This window comes from Neltuma alba, unplaced genomic scaffold (genome assembly GCF_004799145.2).
Source record: "Neltuma alba isolate B1F8T4 unplaced genomic scaffold, ASM479914v2 tig00011337_pilon, whole genome shotgun sequence".
Classification (NCBI taxonomy): domain Eukaryota; kingdom Viridiplantae; phylum Streptophyta; class Magnoliopsida; order Fabales; family Fabaceae; genus Neltuma; species Neltuma alba.
In genome coordinates, this window is record NW_021636039.1 from 683375 (window position 1) to 707434 (window position 24060).

Here is a 24060-nt window from a genome sequence, read left to right on the forward strand (position 1 = left end):
AATGTTAATGAAATGGTCTTGCACAAGTATAAACTCCCATTATATAGATCTTGGTCCATAAAAGATTAAAGAGTCTGCCTACCGCAAACAGTAAAACACAAAACAAACCTGAGCAGTAATTGGACCAACAGCTCCAAAAAGGTCAAAGTTTTTTCAAAGAGGGAGCCTAAAAAACATATTAGTTAAGAATATCTCGGTCATATCACATCGCTAATGCATAATTCAATCTAATTATAAGAAATCAAATTATGAATCGAACTAGCTAAACCAGTATGGAATATGGAAAGCTAATTTTCACTTAATTTTAGCTATTATACTAGTATGGAAGTAGGTTGCAAGAAGGACCTATCAGAACTTTCTCCCAAACGCAATACATTAGATTGAACAAAGCATTAGTTTTAGCTATTATACTGGTATGGAAGTAGGTTGCAAGAAGGATCTATCCGAACTTTCTCCCAAAAGCAATACATTAGATTGAACAAAGCAATTGTTACTTAAGGGCTTGAGGCTAAAATTAAAAGGAGGTTAAAGATACAGGGCTTCATATCTGGTACAAAATTGGATGGCCGCTTGTGCACTCCTCATGAGAGGCATTTGAGTCTTGCAAATGTCAAATAGCCTGTGTGACCTCTTGCTTCACCATTAGGCCTGGCCATAACAGTAGAAACACTACTGCTACTGCTAAGCACATTGCCTCCATCAGAACATTGCCTTCTCTTGCAGGGAAGAGAACCATTGGCAACGTTCCCTTCTCCTGCAATCCCATCCATTCTCTCTTCCCGAATTTCATATGTGCGTAGGAGCACCTCAAATGTCCTTATATCTATGCATGTGCCAAAAGAATGCACACCAGTTAAATAGATTCTTTTACACTCACACTCACAAAAAGAAGGAAAGATAGAAAGAACACAAAGGTACCTGTGAAGCCGGTTTGAAGTGTTTCGCATGATCGTTGTACTTGTTCAATACATGGGGAGAATGAGCACAGAGTTCCATCCTGTTTTAACATGTTTGCAGCTGAAGGAATGGCTAGCCAAGGTTGGGGTAGATCAAGAAATACAGCATCAGCTAAACCAGCGAATTCACCAGGAAATCCCTCGCCCTGGATGTCTCTCACATTCACACTGATCAAGCTGCTTAGACCTGTCCTCTCGAAATCTCCCCTAAAATGAGATCAGGATCCAAGTGAACAAATGAACCAAAATTGTAAATTTATCACAATCTAAACCGTATAAAACAAAGAATAGTAATGTAGATTCTCCCTCCGTCTCGCCCACACTCACAGACAGACTCGCTCGGTAACCACCAAATGCTTTTTAAAATCGTGTTGGGGAGTTCTCACAGAAGCAAGTGCCGTTAAAGTAACAGAGTTTCTCGATCAACTAGCAGAGAGGCATATAATTGTTTGTTTCAAGAAATATACCACATAGCTAAGTTAATAAAGCAAACAAGTGGACCTGTAAAAGATAAGAACATATATGCCAAGCATCCAATAAAATGAGAGCAATTTCTGAATTAAGAATCTGAATATTATCTTTTTGGTTACCTAGCTGAGGCAGCTCTTTGTTCATGGAAATCAAACGTATAGACATGTCCTGTAGGAGCAGCGGCCCTGGCAAGAGAAGTGGTCAAAGATCCACTTCCAGTTCCAGATTCCATAACCAAGCAACCAGGAACAATCTCCAAGTACATGATCACAAAGCTAATATCAGCAATATAGAGAATCTGAGTCCTATGGTTTAATACAAGAGTCCATAGCTCTGGAGTAGGAGCCAACAAGTATACAAACCACCCTTGTTACTGAACACCTTGGAACCAAAAGGCTTTCCTATCCAGTCGGAATGTTTGAAAACTCCGAAACGATTCTGGAGGACAGAATTTTCAGACACCGTCACAGGCTTCATGGTGTCATGCCTCTCATAAACAATAACCAAATCGCCATTACTAATGAATCGATTGAAAGATAGCTTGTTAGCAGGATTACAAGCCAACATATTAGAATTCTTCAAATTCTTCAGCGAGGTCCCAAAAGAATAAATCGGCTGTCAGAAAATAAACAACAGAGGAAACCAATGAAATAACTGATTTGTGATGTAGAATATAATCTCCAAAGTTATGTGGAATTCCGACGAAGGCACGAAGCGATTCGGAGAACGAAGAAGCAGAACGAAGAGGGGTATAGAAGAAATCCTTGATAGGAGAAATTTATTTTGAATAAGTTAAAGAGTGCTCTGCATTCCCTTGAAAGTCTAAGTAGGGCAAAGCAAGGAACAATAATAACGGTCACTCCAACTTCTAAACCCTAGCACGGTAGCACCATTAAACTCCGGAGTCCAGAGGAAGAAGAGGAAGCATGTTCTGACTTCTGCGGTTCTCCTAAACGCACCGTTACTCTTTCCTCGATTTTATTTTCACGGCCCAACTCGACAAATATCTGGGCTAGATTAGATGCTTTGGCCCAAAATAAAAAGGCTTGTTATTTTGGGCCTCTGTAAGTCAACAGAGGGTTCATACATGTTTGGGCTTCCATGGCCTCATCTCAAACAAATGAGCTTTAATCCATGCAGTAGCTGGGCTTTTGTTTATTCTTGAGCAATTGGGCTTCGCGTCTCCTTTAACCTTTTAGAAGAACAATAACTCCCTGATTGTTTTTGTATTTCTCGTGTGGGGAAATATCTTCTTTTGTTACTAGATTTCACTATTTCATGATGGGACGAGGAGAATATCAGATAATAAAATACCCACAAATTTCAGTACTAAAACTAGTACAAAATTAAAAGGCAAATAAGTGACAGCATTAAAAAAGAAATACAAGGCATAATGGAGCATCCTGTCCTGCCTCGTCATCATTCCATTCCAAATATGGTTAAAAATTTCTGGGTGGCTTTTATTCCTTTTTTTGGGGGGGGGGGGGGGATGCAAAAGCAGTATTTGAATCTCCTTAATTGAGCTTTTTAATTGCCCACTACAACAAATATTTCGTCTTGATGTGTAGCCACAGTTTTACTCTTAGAGACTGATTGTTATATGATTTTATCTCTCAAGTTATGGGAGGCTTTGATTGTGCCTCAGGTTATTATGTTTTGTCTTGTGAACTTTTTCATAAATTGGTGTCTGGTGTGTGCTGTTATCTTATGTATGATCATCTATATCTATACTTTATTTTTTCATATAATATACTAGACCTTTTATTAAAAAAAAAATTTGAGCTTCTCAAATTAAGGTTCAATTGAAAGTTGTTAGGCATTATATTTGTAATCCAACGGTGTTGAAGGAGGAGTTAAAATTAAAGACTTGTTTTTTGAAAAAAAAAAAAAGGTAAATCCCCATTTAATTCCCTTATATCAGACTTAATCGAGAAAATCTCAATTTAAAATATTCAAATTCAAAAAGTGAAAGTTTTCAACTTTCAAGGAACGGTGTTTAAGAAAACAGTGCATTTCGATCGATGTTCTCCCACATTGAGAGATGCCACAAATTTCAAAGATTGCCCCAGAAATTATGGAGGGGAGGGTCAAAAAGAAAGTGCATCATTTTTGTACCAAAACAAGAAAGTGCATTTTGATATTGTCCAACAAATTAAAGAGATACACCATAATTTTCAAAGATTGCCCTGCAAATCATCCAAGTTTGCCTCTCTTCACTTTTTGGTTGTCTCGAGTATATAAGGGTGCTTCGTACAAAACTATCATGGTGTCCAATAAGGCTTTCTGCAACATTTGTCAACCATTCCATGCCACTACTTCTCCTTCATCATCATTCCAGCTTATATATTCATAGGTTTTCTTTTTCAAACTGTAAAACGGATTTCGTTTCAGGCCCTTTTCCCACTTCTGTTATGATCTCATTATTAAGGTTTCAACATGCATCATTGCAGCACGTCGTACATTGAGAAATTTGCTTTTAAAAAAACAGGGGTGTTAAAATTCAAATTTACTTTAAAGTTTTCACTTGGGAGTAGTGGGCACCTGAAATTTTTTTTTTTTGGGTGTGCAAATTTATTCTAGAAGTTTAAAATCATTATAATATTGTCATCATATCGTTTAAGAAACTAACGTTGATCGTTAAAATAGTGACATTAATTGTTAACATCTTTAAGGATAAGAAGTAATAAACTTTCGAAATAAGTTTACACCTAAAAAAAAAAAAACTTCCAAGTTCCCACCACTCATAATAAAATCTTCCTAGACAAATTTATACTTTGACCCAAAAAACAATTCTAGAAATTTAATTTGGCTTCCTATCTCTATGATATGTGGATATCAAGCCCCAACCGGCCCTAATTTACAACTCTTGGTAGTATTTTGCAACTCGAAAAACAAATTGCAAATCACTTAGGTGGGAAAATTAATTACCAACAGAATTGATTATACGATGAGAAAACTTTCCTCTCAAATTGCAATTACTTGACACATGAATTCTAATCCAATATGATGAATGTGATATTCAAGCCATTTTTATCACAAACTACCCACTATTTGAATTACTCTTATTTTTATAATCTAATGATTAATTAAATTGGATTGGGATGGCATTTTAAAAAAAATAGAGGTTAATTGGACTGGGAAAACAAACATGGGAAAAAGAGACATTGAAGAGTGTATTCAAATATTGGCTAAAAAAATATTTCATTTATTCAAAATCTTAATGGATGGCAAAAAAAAAACAGAGAAAAGTCTTAATGATGTCAACTTCAAGTGAAAAACTATTGCTAATTCTATCTTAAAACTAACACATTTCTCCCCCTCTAGAACAGTAGACCAAAATTTTTTTTATTTATTCTGTTTAGGCATAACTGATCCACCTCACAAGAGTGAGAATATGAGGAAAAAAAGCAGAAGAAAGAGAGAGGGAGATAGAGAGCCAATGTATTTGAGGGAGTATTCATTCATGATATGAAATAGTAGCAGTATATTCTCTATCTTATTTTTCTTTTAAATGATGACGGATAAGTTATTAACATTGAGAATATTTTTCAACCACTTATAAAATTTTAATCAAACAAAACATCTTGAATTTGGACAGCATCAAAATTTCAAACTTGATCTTTTATTTAGTTAAAAAAAAATTAAATACTAATCAATATAATATTAATTATTTAATTCAATCAAATATGTATATAGTTTCATTACATATCTCGATCCAAAAACGGATGATCTGAAATTCAACACATGCAATTCAATAATTGAACGATGGAGATGATTTAAATGCAATGTCGCCGTGTGAAAGATGAAATTGCATTATATTGTAAAGCCTCCTGGTTTTATTATTGTTGGTAGAAAGCAGCATGGACAAGATGTATAGTACTATCTCCGGTTCTTATATAAAATCCTGTTTGATTTTTATTTTGGTCCTAAATATAAAATTCCAATCCATTTGTCTTTAATATTTAATTAATTTTTTTTAAGATAGTCCTTCTAATAATTATAGTTCTAGTCAATACACTTGATCAGTAAGGATATTTTAGGAAAGACAACACCTATTTAGAACAAATAACCAACTCAACTTACTTCCTTAATCTCCTCAAATTAGTCAACTGGCTCTTATAATTAGACCAGAAGTAGTAATAGGAACGAAAAGGACAATGGAAATAACAAACGAGGAAGGAACATAATCAATTCTAAGTGTTGAATATTTGAATGGATTCATTAATTTCCCGGAAAGTTGAACGAAGAAACTGGAAACTGATGTGCGCATGCGTATATGAATGAACGTGGTATTGATTTCTACTTTCCTGGAAATGGCTCAGGCATACCATTTCACGTACATCAATTATCAGTATTCCAATTTCCAAGTCAATGCTTAGACTTTGACCAAATTCTATTTTATTCTCCCTCACACTGCTCTATCATCATTTTTAATTATCTTACACGAAACCACTTTCAATACACACACCGAGCTGCTTGAATCTTCTTTTCTTTTTGTTTTATTTTCTTGGAGGCCAGAAAATAATTGACAAAACCTCTCAGCAATATATAATGGCATGTTTTACACGGCAAGTCAGTCACGTATGGACATTTAAGAAAACTATTTTTAGTCAACATCGTAGCGTAATTATAAATGCTAATCAATTATAATGACCACATACACTGAAAAATAAATTTTATTTTAAAAAAAAAATTAAAATGTTTCAAATCTTAACAACATTATTAGCTGACTCCTTATTTCCACTCTAGGCATCAGGAGATTTTTATTATGTTTTTAAAATCTAAACAAAATAGTTGGGTGTTGTTTTTGTTGATGGTAGTTTTTATGAGTGAAACCAACCATTGCATGGCATTAAATGGGCAAGTGGTGGGGAGGACCATAGAGTTATAAATGAAATCGAATTCACAACTTTTCACATGTAAAGAAATTTTTATGCCATTATATTATAAGGGTATTAATATAGATCTTTTCTTTTTAAATGCTGGCAATTTCCTTTTGATTTGTATCACATGATTTATTTATTTGAGAACTTAAATTTAAATGACTTTTTTTTCTCTCTACTCCATAGAAACACCGCAGAAACCATAAATTCAGTAAAATAAACAGATGATTTGTGCTCTCGTCCCTAAATGAATATATAAAATAAGAAGAGACATTTACTTTTAAATACTTATTTATATTTTCAAACTATTACTCATCCGATCCTTAATATAAAACATATTTAACTAATTTAATTAGATTAAAGAAGTTAAGTAAATTAGTTAATTATAAAAAAATATGACATATTTTTTCCAAAATCATAATCATCTTTTTTAATATCCTCCCTCCCTCATATATTTGATTATAGTTAAGGAATATCCGTAGAGGTAATTTAGAAAAAATTGATAAATATAATAAATAGGCTTTATATTTAGGACTAAAATTAACTTAACAATTAGATTCTATATTAAGAACCAGAAGAATACTGCATTAGGCCTGGAAGGAGAATTGAAAAAGGATATTCCATAGTTCAAACCAAACAGGGCATGGATGGGGGAAGTGTTTGGAGTTTTTTTTTTTGGTGTGGGGGTATTAGAGTATATTAACTAAAATTTAGGTGCCGTTAGTGTAATATACTCCTCAAAAAATAATAAAATAATAAATTTGTTTAGAAAATATATTAAAATCGTCGTCCATATTAAAAGATGAAGCAGTAGTTAACCACATGGAAAGAACCGGAAATTCAATGGTGGGTCATACATGTACGTACGGTTGGACGATTCAAGTAACAACTTTGGACTTAATCGTTTCTTCTGTTTTATCTTTTTTAGCCCTTTTATTTTTTTAAAAAAAATATATTACACGCCAAATTAATCTTTGATATATTTGGATTTTTCTCCTCTCATTTAATGGTGGACACTTTGATTTTGACTATGAAACTGACATGAGAGGATTATTATAATTATTACAATTATTTCATGTGAAAACGTAATTATATAATAATATTCTGTGCTTATCCCCGCATTACCTGCTGATCCATCTTTTATTTAATTTAATTCCATTAATTATGTTTAAGCATATTTTGGCTTACATCAATGGACCCTTTTTTTTCTCAATATTTCTTTCTAGAACGCGCTCATTTCATCATTTCATGATGATCTTTTACCCCATTCAAGTCACATCACAATTAAGAATATTTTGGTATCCATCAACGGACATCTTTTATTAAGGACGAAAATCTGTCTAAAAGGTCCGTCAAACTTATTTGGAAAAAACTGTATTTGTAAGTGTAATTAATAAGGTGCATTGTAAGGACAAATAGTTTTTCCCCAAAAAAATCTAATTAATGTAAGGTAATTTTATAATTTTTAGTTGAATTACTTATTATTTTGCACACAATCATCATTTCATATTAGAAAATTCGTGATTTTTTGCTCAAAAAGAATGAATATAAATATCAATCTTCACGTTCGTTAATGTTTTATATTAATATCTGATATTTAGCATGTTAAGTCAAATTCAAATATTATCAAATTTAATTGAGAATAACTAGCAACAAAATAATTAATAAAAAATACAACTATATCTTTTTATCAAATAGAAAAATATATTTAATAGTGATCATTGTCATGATTTATTGGCGTTAATCCCAAAAAATTAGCTATAACAACTTAGAGACAAAATAATGCTCCCATTTAGTGTTTCAGTATAAAAAAATTGTGCGCAGAAAAAAAAAATAATAACAATTATTAGGGGAAACCTGAATAATAAAATATTTATATAATACTCCTCTTAGTCCTATTCAAAAGGCCTGTCAAGCATGTTTCATTGAAACAAAAAAAATCTTAAATTTTATTAATTCTTATTCAAAACTTAATAACTTTTATTTTTATTCTTATTTAATACATATCATACTTTATGTAAATAAAGTTAACACAATAATAATTAGAAGTAAATAAGATTAAAAAATATCTTTTCTATCTATCTAATAAAACCAGAAGAGTACAGCACATCTAGCATTTGACAACGGTGATATCTTATGTTTTATATTTGAAGGAGGTGGCTTGAGGAGGAATGGCGAGTAGAATGCCGTGTCAGGATTCAGGAAGTGGGTGGATCGGTGTGGACGTCCTCTGTACGGCCACGACCGTACGGCACTACGGAATTCAGGACAGCTCATTTTCCCTCCACTCTCGCCCTGCCCCACGCGCATCGCTTCCTTCGACTCATAACTGAAATTAAATCCCTCCTTCAAGGATCTTAAATGCATATTTATATTTGTCTAAAATCATTTATATTATACAAAAGAACTTTAAATTTACTCATATACGAGTATGTTTTTATTTTTAAAAAAGAGCAATTTTATGGGAAAAAAATTACAAGGGTAGTTCTGTAATTGTGAGATTAAATTTAAATATATTTTACACCCAGATATTTTTTATTTGCTTATATTTTTCATTGTATTTTCTTCTTGTTTCCTTTCTTTTGGCCATTTCATTTCGTTCAACTAATCCATTTTTCTTTTTTGTGATGGTGTCTGCATTTGATAATTTATCAAAATGAGCCGTCACATATATATTATGATTTTTTTGACCGAAACATGCATGCTTGCATGATGGATGAAGAATAATATAATTATGATGATAATGAAATGTGGACATACAAATATATGGATAAGTTTTGGCCAATTCTTGAAGGCATGAAAAACGAATAAATTAAAAATTATTGGATTAAACAAAAAAGAATTGAATGAAAAAGCAAAGGCAACAGAAAGCATTGAAGCCGCTTGCCAATAAAACCCAATTAATAAAATTTATGTCTCACAAGGAAACAATTCCTGTTGCTTTCTCCATGGCTTTGCCTATTAAACTCTTACTACCTCCAGTTCTTAATATAAAATCTTATTTGAGTTTTATTTTTATTTTAAATATAAGACTCTAATCCATTTTGTCTCTCATATTAAGTTGAGTTAGTTATTTGTAATAAATAGGTGGTGTTTTCCTAAAATATACTTACTAATCAAGTGTATTGGTTAAAACTACCATTGTTAGAATGACTATTTTAGAAAATATATATATAAATATGAGAGACAAAATAAATAAGAGTCTTATATTTAGGACAAAAATAAAAATAAAAAAGTTTTATATTAAGGCTGGAGGTAGTATCAAACGGTGATACCGCTTTATTTTCTTTTATGTGCCCTTTTTTTTTTCAACGCATGTATGTGGGAATATTTTCGGCATCTTCCGTAGGGCCTTCTTTTAATACGTTGTTTCAATTCGACCCTTTCTTTTTAAAAATTCAGAAACCATGCTGAAAATAAATAAAGTTTAAAGATGAAACGATGAAACTAAAATTGAAAGTGGAGGTTTGGGGGGGGGGGAGGACTGGAAATTTATTTTTTGTCAGGTGGGACCAAATACCTCATTGAATTAGAAAGGTCTAAGTTCAATTATGCCCTCCGAACATTTATTTCCATACGGGAAAGGATCTCTCCTCCTTTTTTCTACCCATCTTCTTCTCTCCGGTTTTTTTCCGTTAATGATAAGATTAATATTTGAATGGTTTAGATTTTATTTTTTAATCCAATTTTAAACTATTCATCTCAAATTTTAGCAGTTTGAATTTATTTATTTTTTTTGTTTTGTAATTTTGTACGTAGATAATAATTTTATATAAGATCAGATTTGGATCTAATGATTTAAAAATTAGAAGGGGAGGAAACAAGTTGGGAGGAGGAGGAGGAGAGCAGGTAGCCTAAAATAAAGGGTAGCATAATGTGTTCCCTTATGCATCAAAAATTACTCTTTGTTACCAATGAGAATTAGGTTTAGTAAAAAAAACTAGTCTCTTACAACTTAATAAACGAAAGTACGAATCTCTATTAAGAAATGTACTCACATTTAATGCTTCCAATAAGAAGATATTACTTGTGCCTAGCCAAAAAAAAAATCCTCATTATGGTCATTTAATCTTCTTTCTTTTCTATATCTTATCATTATCAATTACCAGACATAAATTTTCCCATAAAAAAATTCTTTGCATACTCTTTCCATCTCTTTTTATAAGAAACAATCACTACCTCTATATTGTTCCTATTTATAAAAAAAAAAAAATTTACAAGATGTCTTAAATTTTCTTGATTAGTTTCATATTTTGCCTTCATTAATTGTTTATTTTGATATTCAATATATTTAGTGTCTTATTTTTGAGACGTTAATTTTTTATTTTAGTGATTTTATATTCTCTCTCTTAATCTCTTACCCCATAAATAAGGGTGGTTTTGAGAAGGAACTTATAATTTTTATATATTATTATTTTTTAACTAATTTTTACTAATGTTTTAATGTGATTTGATCAAATATTTCTTATAAAAAAAAGTAGAAGAGAGTACCGAGAATATGAGGGGTCATAATTTTCCCCTGGCCTTTTCTTTCTTACCTTCAAAATTGATTCTTCACAACAAACCGCCCTTAAGAATGTGTTTGGCTCAATAAAAAAAATGAGAGGAGAAAGATTTTAATGGAAGGAAAAGAGATGAAAGGAAAATGAGGGTTTTAATATTATCTTGTTTAGATTAATATGGGGAGAGGGAAGGAAAGAATTTTAATGTTACCTTATTTGGTTTAAAAAAAGAGGGGAGGAAAGATATTTTTGTATGGACAACTTTACCTTTATATTATTTATGTTGCCTTTTACGAACTTTATAAAGTAATTAATAAAATACAATCATAAATAACATTTAATATATAAGATTAAATTTTTATAATTAACAAAATTAAATAAATACAATGATAATACATAATTAATAACTATAATTGTTTTTACATCTAAAATTATACTGATTGTTTTCTTGATTGTTTTCTTTCTCTTGCATTGCATCTGTCACCTAGAGAAATTAATAATCATATCGGGACAAACAAATTAAATTCCTTGGAATTGTTCCAAAACATCTCCCTTAAATGCAATATACACTCTTCTGGTTCTATTTATGAGGCACTTTCAATATATTTCACACAGATCAAGAAAAACCTTAAAATGTATTAACTCTCCATTAAAATATAACAATTTTCTAACTTTACCCATATTTAATATATACACATTTCAAAAAAGATAACTACCTATACCATAATAAATAAAGAACAAAATAGTATGTTCATACTGAAAATTTAATGAAGTGACTTATAAATAAAACAAACAAAAAACTTTCTCTCTTTGTCTTATAAAAAGAACCGGAAGAGTAGTTGAAAAGAAATGTTTACGGTTTCCATATTCTATATTTGAGTTTAAATATTTTTCAAAGATTGACAAACATCATTTTGAAAAACGAGATGGACGACAAACATCAAATTAAATTCCTTAGAATTGTTGGAAGACTGGCATGATTATTGAGCCAAAAATCTAGAATATTTTTCAAAGATTGATAATTTTCTTTCAAACAGATTCAAAGAGAAGACGCAAACCTGCCATGCACCAAGAAAGAAAAAGAGACAAATTGAGAAAAGACAGAGAAGCTGCCAGATAAGCTGAGTTCAAGAGAGTAGAGATGGAGGCTGCGGCTGATAACAAACACGGGGTTTACGATTTCCTTTTGGTAAGGATAGAAGGGTAACATGGGATTATTTAAAAAAAATAATATTAGCGTATTAATCAATACTAGACAAAATATTTTTTCCCCCTCCAAATTCTCTCAATTTTGGTAGGGAGGCTTATGAAGGGAGAGGAGAGAAATTGTTAAAAAAATTTTCCTCCCCTCCTAAAATTTTTATCTTGTCAAACAAAGAAAAATTAATAAAATCCCTTCTCCTCCTTTCCATTCTTTCCAAATCTTTCATACCATACGCACTGTAAGGGAAGAAGGTGAGAAGGCGTGGCAAACATTCGAGTAGCCGACTGGCCGTTTGGAGTAGAAGTGATGTCTCATGAAGAGACACAGATTCAGTTTTAACGTGGGCGACGCCTCTCATCACCAAGTCGCCTTCTTCTTTTCAGCATCATACTCATACATTTAAGAATTTTTTAAATAATATCCAATTTCACCTTTCATTTATTATTATGTTGATTTTGTTTATATGAGATATAATGTATATAAAATAGGCATAAAGTTAAAAAATATTGAATTTTAAATGATAGTTAATGAATTTTAATTTTTTTTTCAGTTATAAAACATATTGAAAATAGCTTATAAGTACGATAAGAGGATTATTTATATCTCTCAGCATACTTTTTATTAATCTCACAAAAGCACTCCAACTTTTCTCTCTTTTTTATTTGCCTTTATTTAAAATAAGATTATGTTAGAATTAGGGAAGCATCCAAGTTGAAGAGGCAAATGGCGGTGCCGCCAATGAATCGCTCCCCTCAGCCATCGCTGCCAGTGCCCAGCCATCACTCTCCCCATCACTTTTTCCTCATTCTAATCGAATTTTATTCTATAACTTTATTTTTAATATTCGTAAATCAGTCTGTATCTGACAATTTGTACAGGTGTATCTTATCATCGTTGCTTATTACTCAAGTATTTCCAGCACAATAAACTAAGGCATGCACTATTAATTATTATACGCGTTCGTGTCTTCATGATTTGAGATGGAAATGATTAGGAAGTTATGCTCGAATTTTATATAATTATACCTCATAATAATTATTTTTAATGAAAAGCTATGTGAAACGCTGAAGTAAATTAACATAATTTTATGAGAATATCCTGCCAAAAGATATCAATCAATCTTAGCATGGAGGAAATAAATTAATAATAATAGTTACATGAATATACTAATCCTCGCAGAAGGGATTTGGCTGCTTAAAGATGAGATCTTGAAAGAGAGTTAATGTAAATGCAGAAAGAGCTACATTTAATTGAGCATCATAATACTCGAATTTAGCACGATTAAATGGCTACTCGAATTTAACACGATTAAATAGCTATATTAAAAAATAATTGTATGAACTTGTTCATAAATATTTGTTAATATTGTGCAAATATTTTGGGTTAATACAAAACTTGGTCCTTCAAGTTTACTCTTATTTTAGTTTTGATCCCTCAAGTTTCAAATCATAAATTTCGGTCTATTAAGTTTTTCTTCATTTAAAATATTGGTCCTTATAATTCAATAAAAATTTAGACATCAAAACCCATGGTTTGAAACTTGAAAGATCAAAACTGAAATGAGAACAAACTTGGGGCACCAAAAATTATATTAATCCAAATATTTTTATTATTTTCAAAGTTAACAACAAATTCTTAACAAATAAAAAACGTAAATTTACACGAATCATTTCTATATATGTTTTGCTAAATTTCACAAAAAATATTTTTATATTATGAAAATAAATAAAATTTTGTATGATTTAAACAAAATTCTAAAAGTTTACATTATGAAAATGGGTCATGAATCTTTATACATTAAACGGAGTTCGGAGGCCAATGGTTGGATGTATTTGTCAATTCCACATGATTGGATATTTTGAACTTGGAAATCTCAATCCGTCCGTGACAAACTTAAAATATACTTCATCAAAAATCTTTGAAGTGAAAGGGAAGAAAAAGAAATTTGCTGTGATGACCATCCAAATACATTTGACATAAATCGTTTAAATCTAAACCGTCCAAAAAGGTGTTAAGATATTATTAAAAATACTTTTTATAAATCAAGATAAATTTTTCTGCATATTTATTTCTTATATAGTAAAATTGTTTTTAAAATTATAATTTGATTTTTATCTAAATACTCTCTCCTAAGTGTTACCTTCTCTGAATTTTGCGAAATGAGATGCGAGGATTGGATGAAGGGCGCGTGAAAGTTACGGGGGAAAGTGAAGGAAGCTAAAAAGTAAAAAGAGAGAGAAGGAGTGGGTTTGGGTGGGAGAGAAAAGGACAAGGGAAGGGACGTTGGGGAAATCTGAAACGGACATCCTTGCTCACGGTCACGGAACTGTACTGCAACGGACTACGGACTTCCATATTTCTATGCCTTTTCCACCCCCTAATTCTCCTTCTTCTCTTTTATTACCTTTTTTTTCAATTTCTTCAATCATTCTTTTTAATTGTTTTCCTTACGTTGTGCAAAACAAATTATATACTACCTTCGGTCTTAATTATAAAATCTAGTTAACTAATTTGAAGAGATTAAAGAAATAAGTTAAGTTAATTATTTGTAATGAATAGGTGTTGTCTTTTTTAAAATATCATTGTTAATCAACTATATTGGCTAGAACTACTTTTATGAGAAAGACTATCTTGAAAAAAATTATATAAATATGAGAGACAAAGTAGATTGGGGTCTTATATTTATGACTAAAATAAAAATCAAATGAAGTCTTATATTAAGGATCAAATGTAGTATTTCTTATAAACCGATCCAGCTGAAATAATGCCTCATTTTCTATGTTCTTATTTATTTGTCTTAAAAATAAACACTAATAAAAAAAGAAGATAAAATATTGGTGTTGGAGCAGCTTTTGTTTAGAGATCTCTTAACTGAAAGAGGGATTCGGATTCTCTTTTTTTTTTTTTTTTTCTCTTCGTTACAACCCTATCATTGAATTAAAAAATATGAATCGGTTGGGATTTAATATTTTATACAACTACTCTTCTTCCGGTTTTTAATATAAGACATATTTAACTAATTTGATTAGATTAAGGAAGTTAGATAAGTTAGTTAATTATATAAAATGTGACACGTCTTTTCTAAAATACTATAATCATCTTTCTTAATACTTTATCTTTCTCTTCTACTTGATTATAGTTGAGAGAGTATCCATAAGGGTAATTTAGAGAAAATTGATAAATATGATAAATGAATCTTATATTTAAAACCAAAACTAACTCAACAATTAGGTCCTATATTAAGGACCGGAGGAGTATTATATTTTCCCCCTATTTTTAGATAATTTATAGTTATGGCTTGTTCAGGTTAAATTTTTAAAAATTAAATTTATTTATCTTTCTATTATCTAATTTTATAATCATAGTTTTATAAATTAGTATATCTCAATCAGAGTGTTTGGGAAGCCCAATAAACGCTTTTTAGAAGTACTTTTTCGTAAATCGAGACAAACTCCTTCACATATTTACTTCGTATACCATAAAAACACTTCTGAAACTATGGTTTTGATCTTACCATGGTAATTCAATAATAATATTAATGATGGAATGAGGAGAAAGAAAAAGAGAGAAGAGACAAAGAAGTGATCCAAATCCCTGAAAAAACAAAGGCGTAGCACATAGTTTAGCAAATATGACAGTGATTATTTGCATGCCTCATGATAAGGAAAAAAAAACTTATACTACTAATTTGATTTGCAATTCGTTGTTCCGGAATGCATTAATTTATTTGGAAGCTCGCCCCTCTCCATTTATTTTTCACTACATTTTCCTCCATAAATTTCAACCAGTGGATTATTACAATTTATATGATGTAAATTTAATATTTTATAAAATTATTATTAAAATGTAAATAAATAAAATTTAAATTTCTTTTAACTTATACATTCCCTTTCGTCTTATAAGTTATTACCTTCGGAAAAAATTGATTGTCCATTTTATAAGTCATTTTACACGAAAATATGAATTATTAATTTTTTTTTCAATTTTATCCTTTTAACATTTTTCTATAATTAGAATAAGAGATTGCATATAAAAGAAATGAGCGTTTTTGAAAATGAAACATTGAATGAGAATAAATTGATAAATTTATTGTTTTTAAAACGATATTATCAATTTAATTGCACCGTAATTTTTTTTTTGGTACATTACTCTTTACTTTTATCAGAAGCATCTTAGAAGCATATAGAATCCGAGAGAGAATATGTGCGTGTGCACGTCCACTTATTAAATCAAAGCTTGATGATATTCAAAATTCAAAGTGAAAGTGATTAATAAGATAATAAAATGATATAGTATTTATAAAAAAAATATTGTTTTATGAAATGTATAGACGTTAGATTGCAATGTGAACGCTAAAATTATACAGGATGAATTTGTGAATGGAAAGTCAACTTAATACGTAGGATGAATATATTTATTTATTTAACAAATTAGCATGGCTTATCCAGCAACGAATGATTAATTGCTAAAATTATGTTATTAATCAAGCAAAAGAGAAGGACAACAACATATATATTGGCAATTCAGCATTGCTGATCCTTGGATTTCTAAATGTTGACACGAAACATAGATTTCTTTTTTTAAAAAATTTAATTTGGGCCAATGCTGTAAGAATTAATTAATCTGCCTCCTAATGATAATTTGACCTAATCAAACTTCTAGATGGTTTCATTTTCCCATTCAAGATTGATAAAATGAAAAAGAAAATCCCAAATGCAACGTTGTTGTATTTGATGTGATTTTAACCATATATCACTAAATGGCTTTTAACCATAACGGGAAGACATAACCAAATTTGATGTAATTCCGAAAATTGGAAAATTATCCCTCCGTTTTTTTTTTGCCATAAAAAAATATTAGAGCATTAAACAGAAACCAACCAAGTACAAAAAAAATCAATAAATATTTCCCAACATTTCTATCAAAATAAATTTTATATTAATAAATAAAATACATGTATACCCTAGCAATGTTAATGGAAAAGGTCTCATGACTAGTAATAAAATCTCTTTAAAAAATCTACAATGTAAGAGGATTAGTCACTGCAACTAACGGTAATGGGGTTCAACAAAAAAAAATGTAAACTTTTCGAATATAATTTTTGTATTTTTATTATTTGAGAAAAGATAACAATTAAATGTATACTCTAGAGGTATATGTGAACAGTATCTCGTGATTAGCACTAAAACTTCTTTTAAAAGTTTACAGTGTAAGAAAATTAGTTAACGTGACTAGTGATAGATACCCTGAGTCCAACCAAAAAAAACTTCTTAAATATAATTTTTATATTTTTATTATTTGAGAGAAGATAACAGCTAAGTTACAAGAGAGGAACAATATTTGTGAGGCATAACAAATGTTGGAGAGTTAATTGGACCGTGAAAAGGGGTTGAAAGAGAGCATGCCACCTATATAATATCTTTGATTTTATCCAAAATTTTCCTTTAAATTGAAAAAAATATTACCAATATTTGAACGGTGATAAATGTTCTGACATCCACATATCTCCCACTCACACACATTTCAAGGGTAACTTCCAAAACCGCCATGTAAAGCCAGCAACAAAAAAGGCCAAAATAAAATAATGCAAAATCCAAATTTCCCAATACATCACTTTGTGCAGAAAAAATCTTGTTTGACCTGAAGGAAAGTTCTAGGTTTGTTCTCTTTACCTATCAATAAATTCACGAATAATTATTCACTTTTTATATAAATTTCAATAATTTGATTAATCGAGGTGATATGAAGAAGATATGTAAAAACCAGTATTCTAAAAAAAATTTTTAGTGGTATTCAATGTTTTAAATTAGTTTTTAATGTATTTAAGAATTTAAAATATTTTTTTAGCAGCACTTAATATTGTAAAGTATTTTTTGACACAATTTTATTCTTAAAATATTTTCCATAGTAATAATAAGCACTCTAAACTTGGAACATGAATGTTATTAGAAAAATAACTTAGAAGACTGGATATAAAAAAACAAATTACTCTAGTATATGTTGTGGTACTGAAAAACTATTTTTGAACATTGAATGTATCAAAAATTCTTTTAACATGTGTTATAAATAAATATTTGAGGTGTTATATAGTATTTAACTACATAAAAAATATGATTATCATTCTGTTCCTATGTATGAGTCACTTGTGTTCATGCTCACTTATCAGGGGATGCACTAAATTAATAAAAATTTTCTCACTTCCCCCTTAAAGAAAGAGGATTAAAAAAATGATGTACCCACATTTTTTTTATTATATTCGGTATGGATAAAATTAGAAAAATTCTAATTTTATTGATTACTACATAAATGACTTATATTTAAAAATAATTTTTTTATAAATGACTTATATATAACAAAAATAAAACATAGTAGTAGTTGTAAATTAGAGATATTAAAAATGTAAAATCGCCCTAAGATGATAAAAATACATCCAAATGGCTGCCACTAATATTTCCCAATAGAGGAGATAATTAAATAAATAAGTATTTAATTTAAAGTTTAATGATATCGTACATTAATGCAATATGGTATAATAAGCTGGGCCATTAAATGTGATTTGCTCATTGTTTTATCCCATTTTATTATTTAAATAATAATTTAATTGTAAAATGAATTGTACCTGCCAAGTACGCTTCCCTGTACCTCTCAAACTTCCTCTCAGCATCGCCATGACTCTCTCTCCCCTCTCTCACTGCCCTCCAACTGCACAGTCCCCCTCTCCGTCTTTTATATATACATATACTCATCACAACTTCTCTTTCCTCTTACACCTACCACACTTTCTCAATTCTCTCTCTCGCCAATTCCATACATTCCTTTCTCTCTCCACTGTCTCCTGCTGTTGATTTTCCTCACCCGCCGGTTCCTCCTGGCTCCCAACTTTGAGAAGATGAAGCAGTTGATTCGCCGTCTCGCTCGAGTCGCTGATTCGTCTCAGTACACTCTGCTCCGATCCGAGTCGCGCCACCGGCGGCCGCGCCTGTCACAGTCATTCCGATTGGTGGCGTCTTCCAAGCTTCGGCGATCGCATACGGTGCCGGAAGGTCACGTGCCGGTCTACGTAGGCGATGAGATGGAGAGATTCGTGGTCAGCGCGGAGCTTCTGAACCACCCGATCTTCGTGAAGCTTCTGAACAAATCAGCACAGGAGTACGGGTACGAGCAGCCAGGCGTGCTTCGAATTCCCTGTCACGTCTTCGTCTTCGAGCGCGTCCTCGAAGCGCTCCGTCTCGGCCTCGACCATGACGACGACGACGCGCGTGACATCCACGACCTCCTGGGCTCTCCTTCCTCTGAAGACTTTTGCTAGGATATGGCTTCGTTGGGAGAAACAAAAAAACAGAGTGATAGAAAAGAAAGATAGTGAGATCTTTTTCATTTTCATCTTTCTTCCTTGTAGCTTGTTTTCTTATTTTTGCCTGTAAATATGCCTCACCGTCATCTAAAGGAGGACAGAAATTTTATTTGTTGATCTTTCTTCTGGTTCGTCGCTCCAACCTCTAAATTCTGATACCGAAGATACTGCCACTCGACATCTGAAGGCAGCTGCTCTTCCTTCTTCTTCCTATTTTCCTGGGAAACGAACAGAAAATGAAGAGAAAGGAAAAAGAAATCGATGGAAGATTTTTGAGATCTTTCAACTTGGCAACTTGCCCTGCAATTTAATTCCAATTCCAGTTTGGGAATATGATTTTTGGATTAGTAAAATGTGTAGATGCGTGCGGATGAGTGATGACGCATAGCAAACTTATCAACAAACAATTAATGACTAACAAAACTCAGGTGCCTGCCATTGACAATTGAGATTTCAGAATGGTGCTCTGCTATGTCCAAGACCAAGAGTGGTGACAATGATATGAGTTCCTTGGATCTCTTTAAATTCTGGGATTAGGCGTAATTTGAAGTTTCTAGGGAAGCAAGCAGCATTCATGGGGCGAGAAAAGCCGATAAATTGGGTGGAAATTAGGATTTGATTCTCTCCCCTTTTCTTCTCTCTCAGTCCTTCTTTAACTCTCAATTAAAAGAAATAAATTTAAATATTAAAAATTACTTAATAAAATATTAAACCTGAAATGCACAAGCTTCCATTCAATACCCAAGGTAAGAAACGGAAAAGGTACAAATACTCAAGTCCACAAAATTAGGCTTGAGATTTGAGAACATGGAGTTTGAGAAAATTGTAAAAAGGCAAAGCGTCCGCTTGGGGATCCGTGCAGTGAGGTGGGGTAGGAGTGTATTTACTGAGGACTTTAGTGGTGAGGATTGAACTTGATCACTATCCTCCCCACTTAATGCTACCCCTTTTTCATTACATGCTCCAGTCCTAGTAAGTAATTTGACATGCTCTGGATGTGAGTTTGTGTGTCTTGTTTTTTTTTTTTTAAATATTTTGTAAATTTGGAAAATGATTTGCAATTTTTACAATTTATAAAATATAGTAATTAATTCTCCAATTAAATCTTAATACTCAAGTTTTTTATCTTTATTTCTCCCTTGACTTAAATATGATGGTTATAATTATATCATTTATGATAAAATTTAAATGCTGAGATTTGATTAAAGAATTAATTGCAGTAAACATAAGCAAATAAGTTTAAGCTTTGTTTTTATTCCAGAAAAAAATTTAGTTTTTATATATCTTTAACTATTGATTTTTTTTTTGTTAGGCACATATATCTCTCTATTGGAGTTAATTTTGTTTGAAGCATTATCTTGCATTAAACGTGAATATCTCATCTAATGGAGATTTAAACATTAGTTCACCATACTGTTAGGGACTAATCTCTTCCACTAAATTTATTCCCGCTGTTAAATTTTAAACATATAAGATGTTAGATATGTTTATAAGATATTGTGGTGCCCAAAGAAAATTACATCTTGGCTGAGGTTTTAAGAGGAGGATCTCTAAAATGCTTATACAGCATTGTCCTATAAGATTTGGTGCATCGTCCTTCTGGTATTCACCTAAGGGTTTTCTTTTTCAAAACAAATATGGTTAGGTGTAAGCGGGACAATTATAGTCAAGTATGGTATGTTTGGGTGACACCCCAAACCATGGTTTGGGGAATGAATCACCCAAACACCCACCCAAAAACTAAAACCATGGTTTTAGAAAAAGCAAATTTTTTTTGCTTTTGGAGAAAAGAGAGAGAGTGTGAGAGCTTATAGGATATGTATCTTGTTATTTTTTTTATAAACATATTTTTTTATAAACATATTTAATCTTATATTTTATAAATATATATACATATTAATTAATTATTAATTATATTATCTTATGTATTATTAATTATGTTAATAAAAAATATATTATTAACAATTTTATTCCTTCAAATTAAAATATATCATAAAATCTATTTTTTCTGTAATTATCATATTAACTTATGTCTTTTTTTTTAGTAATTTGTATATATAAAAAGTGCTTCTGATAACAACTATCCAAACACTCTCACTTCTCAAAATCACTTTTTCATAAAATCTATTCTTCTCAGAATTTATTCTTTCTAGAATCTATTCTTTAGAATTACTTTTTCAAACCATGGTTTGGTTTCATCCAAACACACCCCAAAAATTTCTGAAGGAAACACTGCGGTAGAGCTGGTAAAACGGGCCAACCCGCGGGTTGCGGGTTGGCCCGTCACGGGTTATGGGTTATTTGGGTCGGGCTCAAAAGGCCCGTTTTTTGGCGGGTTGGTATTCTGCCAACCCTAACCCACCAACCTGCCAGATTTTTTTTTTAAAAAAAATTCTTATAAATAATCAAAAATTAAAAAAAATCAGAAATTATTTACAGTATTCCAAGCATTCACACAAAATTACAACATATTAAAACACAAAATATACAATTATTCAAAGTTTAAACTCCAAACATGATAAAATACAAGTTCAAACATAAATTTTTTCTACCTTTTCAGCCTACCTCCTAATATTTTAATATATATAAAAATTTTTAAAAAAATTAGGTGGGTTGGCGGGCTGACCCATGGCGGGCTCGGGTTGTGGCGGTGCGGGTTCATATTTTTCAGGTGGTGGCGGGTTGACCAAAGGCCAACCCTAACCCGCGGGTCCAACCTATATTACCGGCTCTACACTGCGGCAGGTCATAAGAAAAAGCAGCGTCGTGATTGATTGGGCCTGGCCTAGGCGTTGGCGGGTCAATGATGTAATTTTCTTCACCTCCAGTGGCATTTGTAATCCTTGCGATAAGGCGTTGCCGGGTGGAGATATCACTAGAATGCAAACGTCATTTTCCTCTCGTATTTTGGTCAAGGACAATGTCGTCATTTCGTTGCTGCCCTTGTACGGTGAATATGATGACTTCTGGTGCTAATTATAGCAGTTAGTTGATTAATTTAAAAAAATTAAAAAAATAAGTTAAGTTAGTTATTTGTAATAAATAGGTATTGTTTTTTTTAAATATCCTTACTAATTAAATATATTGGTTAAAACTACTATTATTAGAAAGACTATCTTGAAAAAAATGTATAATAAGAGAGATAAAATAGATTAAAATTTTATATTTAAAATTAAAATTAAAAATCAAATAAAATCTTATATTAAAAAACTAAAGTAATGTTAAGTACAAACTTCAGCCTGCCCAAAAACATACCAGTACGAATGCCCATTGCCAACAGATTTTTAGATTAAACGATTGGAAGAACTTGGCAGGCAGCTGATAGACACGAGAACCATCACCACATTATTCATTTTTGTTTATGTCAAATTTAAATAATGATATAATCTTTTATAATTACTTTTATTTGTCAAATACTTGAATTTGCGTGTTAATACTTTCTATATATGAAATCTGGTATCAGTACTTTTTATATATAAAAACATATCAGGTACTTCTTAGTTACTAATTAAATTTTCAAATAAGAAACTTTCTACCAAACTAAAATCAAATCCACTACGGAGACATTTATAAATTGCTCTATCATTATTCTCAGCAGATAATTCTAATTTTGGTTTAATAGTACATCCCAATAAGAAATGACTGTACTTGTTCAATTTATTTCTTTCAACTTAGATGCCGTGAAACAGACTTTGGAAAGTTTTAGAATAAGGAGGGATTCGCAAATCCTCCGAACTTGTAGCACACAGGACCGCACACAGGACCTTGAATCCAAATACATTATGCACAATAATACTTTCTCCAGTTCAAAATATAAGCTAAACTTTTTTAAAAGAGTTATTTTTTTTAATAAGATAACATTTACTTTTATCCAAACATTTAATGAGATTTTTTTAATTTTATCCCCCACATGTTCTCTTTCCTCTTTAATTTATTTATTATATTTTTTTTACTTATTCTCTTCATTAATAAGGGTGTATTAGAAAAAACAAATATATGTCTTACATATTTATTGTTTTAAATTGATTTTAATTAGTTTCTTAATAAATATAATAGATAAAATTTAGCTTATATTTTGAGCCAGAAGGAGTATAGATGAAGGGATGAGCAGCGGGTTCAGCCTTAATGTCAGTAGAGCAATGCTAATTATGACGAGATTAAATGCAATAAAGTGTTTTAAAAGGTTTGGTTTTAAAGTCATTTTCAGTTAGAATGAGGGGATCGGGTTAACCTAGAGGCTAATTAAAGTTGATGAAATTTTAATGGAGAAGTAGATGGGTTGAATTATATACTCCTGATCTTATTTATAAGGCACTTTCAGTATGTTTCACATAAATAAAAAAAATCTTAAACTTCATTAACTCTTATTTAAAATTTAATAAATTTCTAATTTTATTCTTATTTAATATATATTATACCTCATAAATAAAATCAACACAATAATAAATAAGGGGTAAAATTGTATATCTATGCAAAAAAAATTTCTCAGTACCATATAAATAAAAAACATATCTTCTTTCTTTGTCTTATAAATAGGACAAGACGAGTATATAGTTACTATATATGAGGGAGACGGAATAGGAAATTGGGCAACCAAACTCTTGGAAAAAAGCTGGGCGATTGGTGCATGGTACTGCATATGCAACTATGCATGTGGAAGTTAACTAAAGAGAGATGGCTTGGACCAAAA

At 31.0% G+C, this 24060-nt stretch overlaps 1 protein-coding gene and 1 pseudogene across 1 annotated transcript; one reads left to right on the forward strand and one right to left on the reverse strand.

Moving 5' to 3' along the window:
• Positions 1–440: 440 nt before the first annotated feature.
• On the reverse strand, positions 441–2213 carry LOC114712156 (tRNA (adenine(58)-N(1))-methyltransferase catalytic subunit TRMT61A-like; annotated as a pseudogene).
• A 16600-nt stretch (positions 2214–18813) lies between these two features.
• Positions 18814–19512, forward strand: LOC114712147 (auxin-responsive protein SAUR71-like). The gene has a single exon (XM_028896611.1). It carries the CDS (start codon positions 18906–18908, stop codon positions 19323–19325), a length of 420 nt encoding a protein of 139 aa, XP_028752444.1. The 5' UTR covers positions 18814–18905; the 3' UTR covers positions 19326–19512.
• Positions 19513–24060: the final 4548 nt, after the last annotated feature.

Bases quoted from the DNA above. Each gene is read 5' to 3' on its own strand.
- LOC114712147 (XM_028896611.1), top strand. From the start codon at position 18,906: ATGAAGCAGTTGATTCGCCGTCTCGCTCGAGTCGCTGATTCGTCTCAG.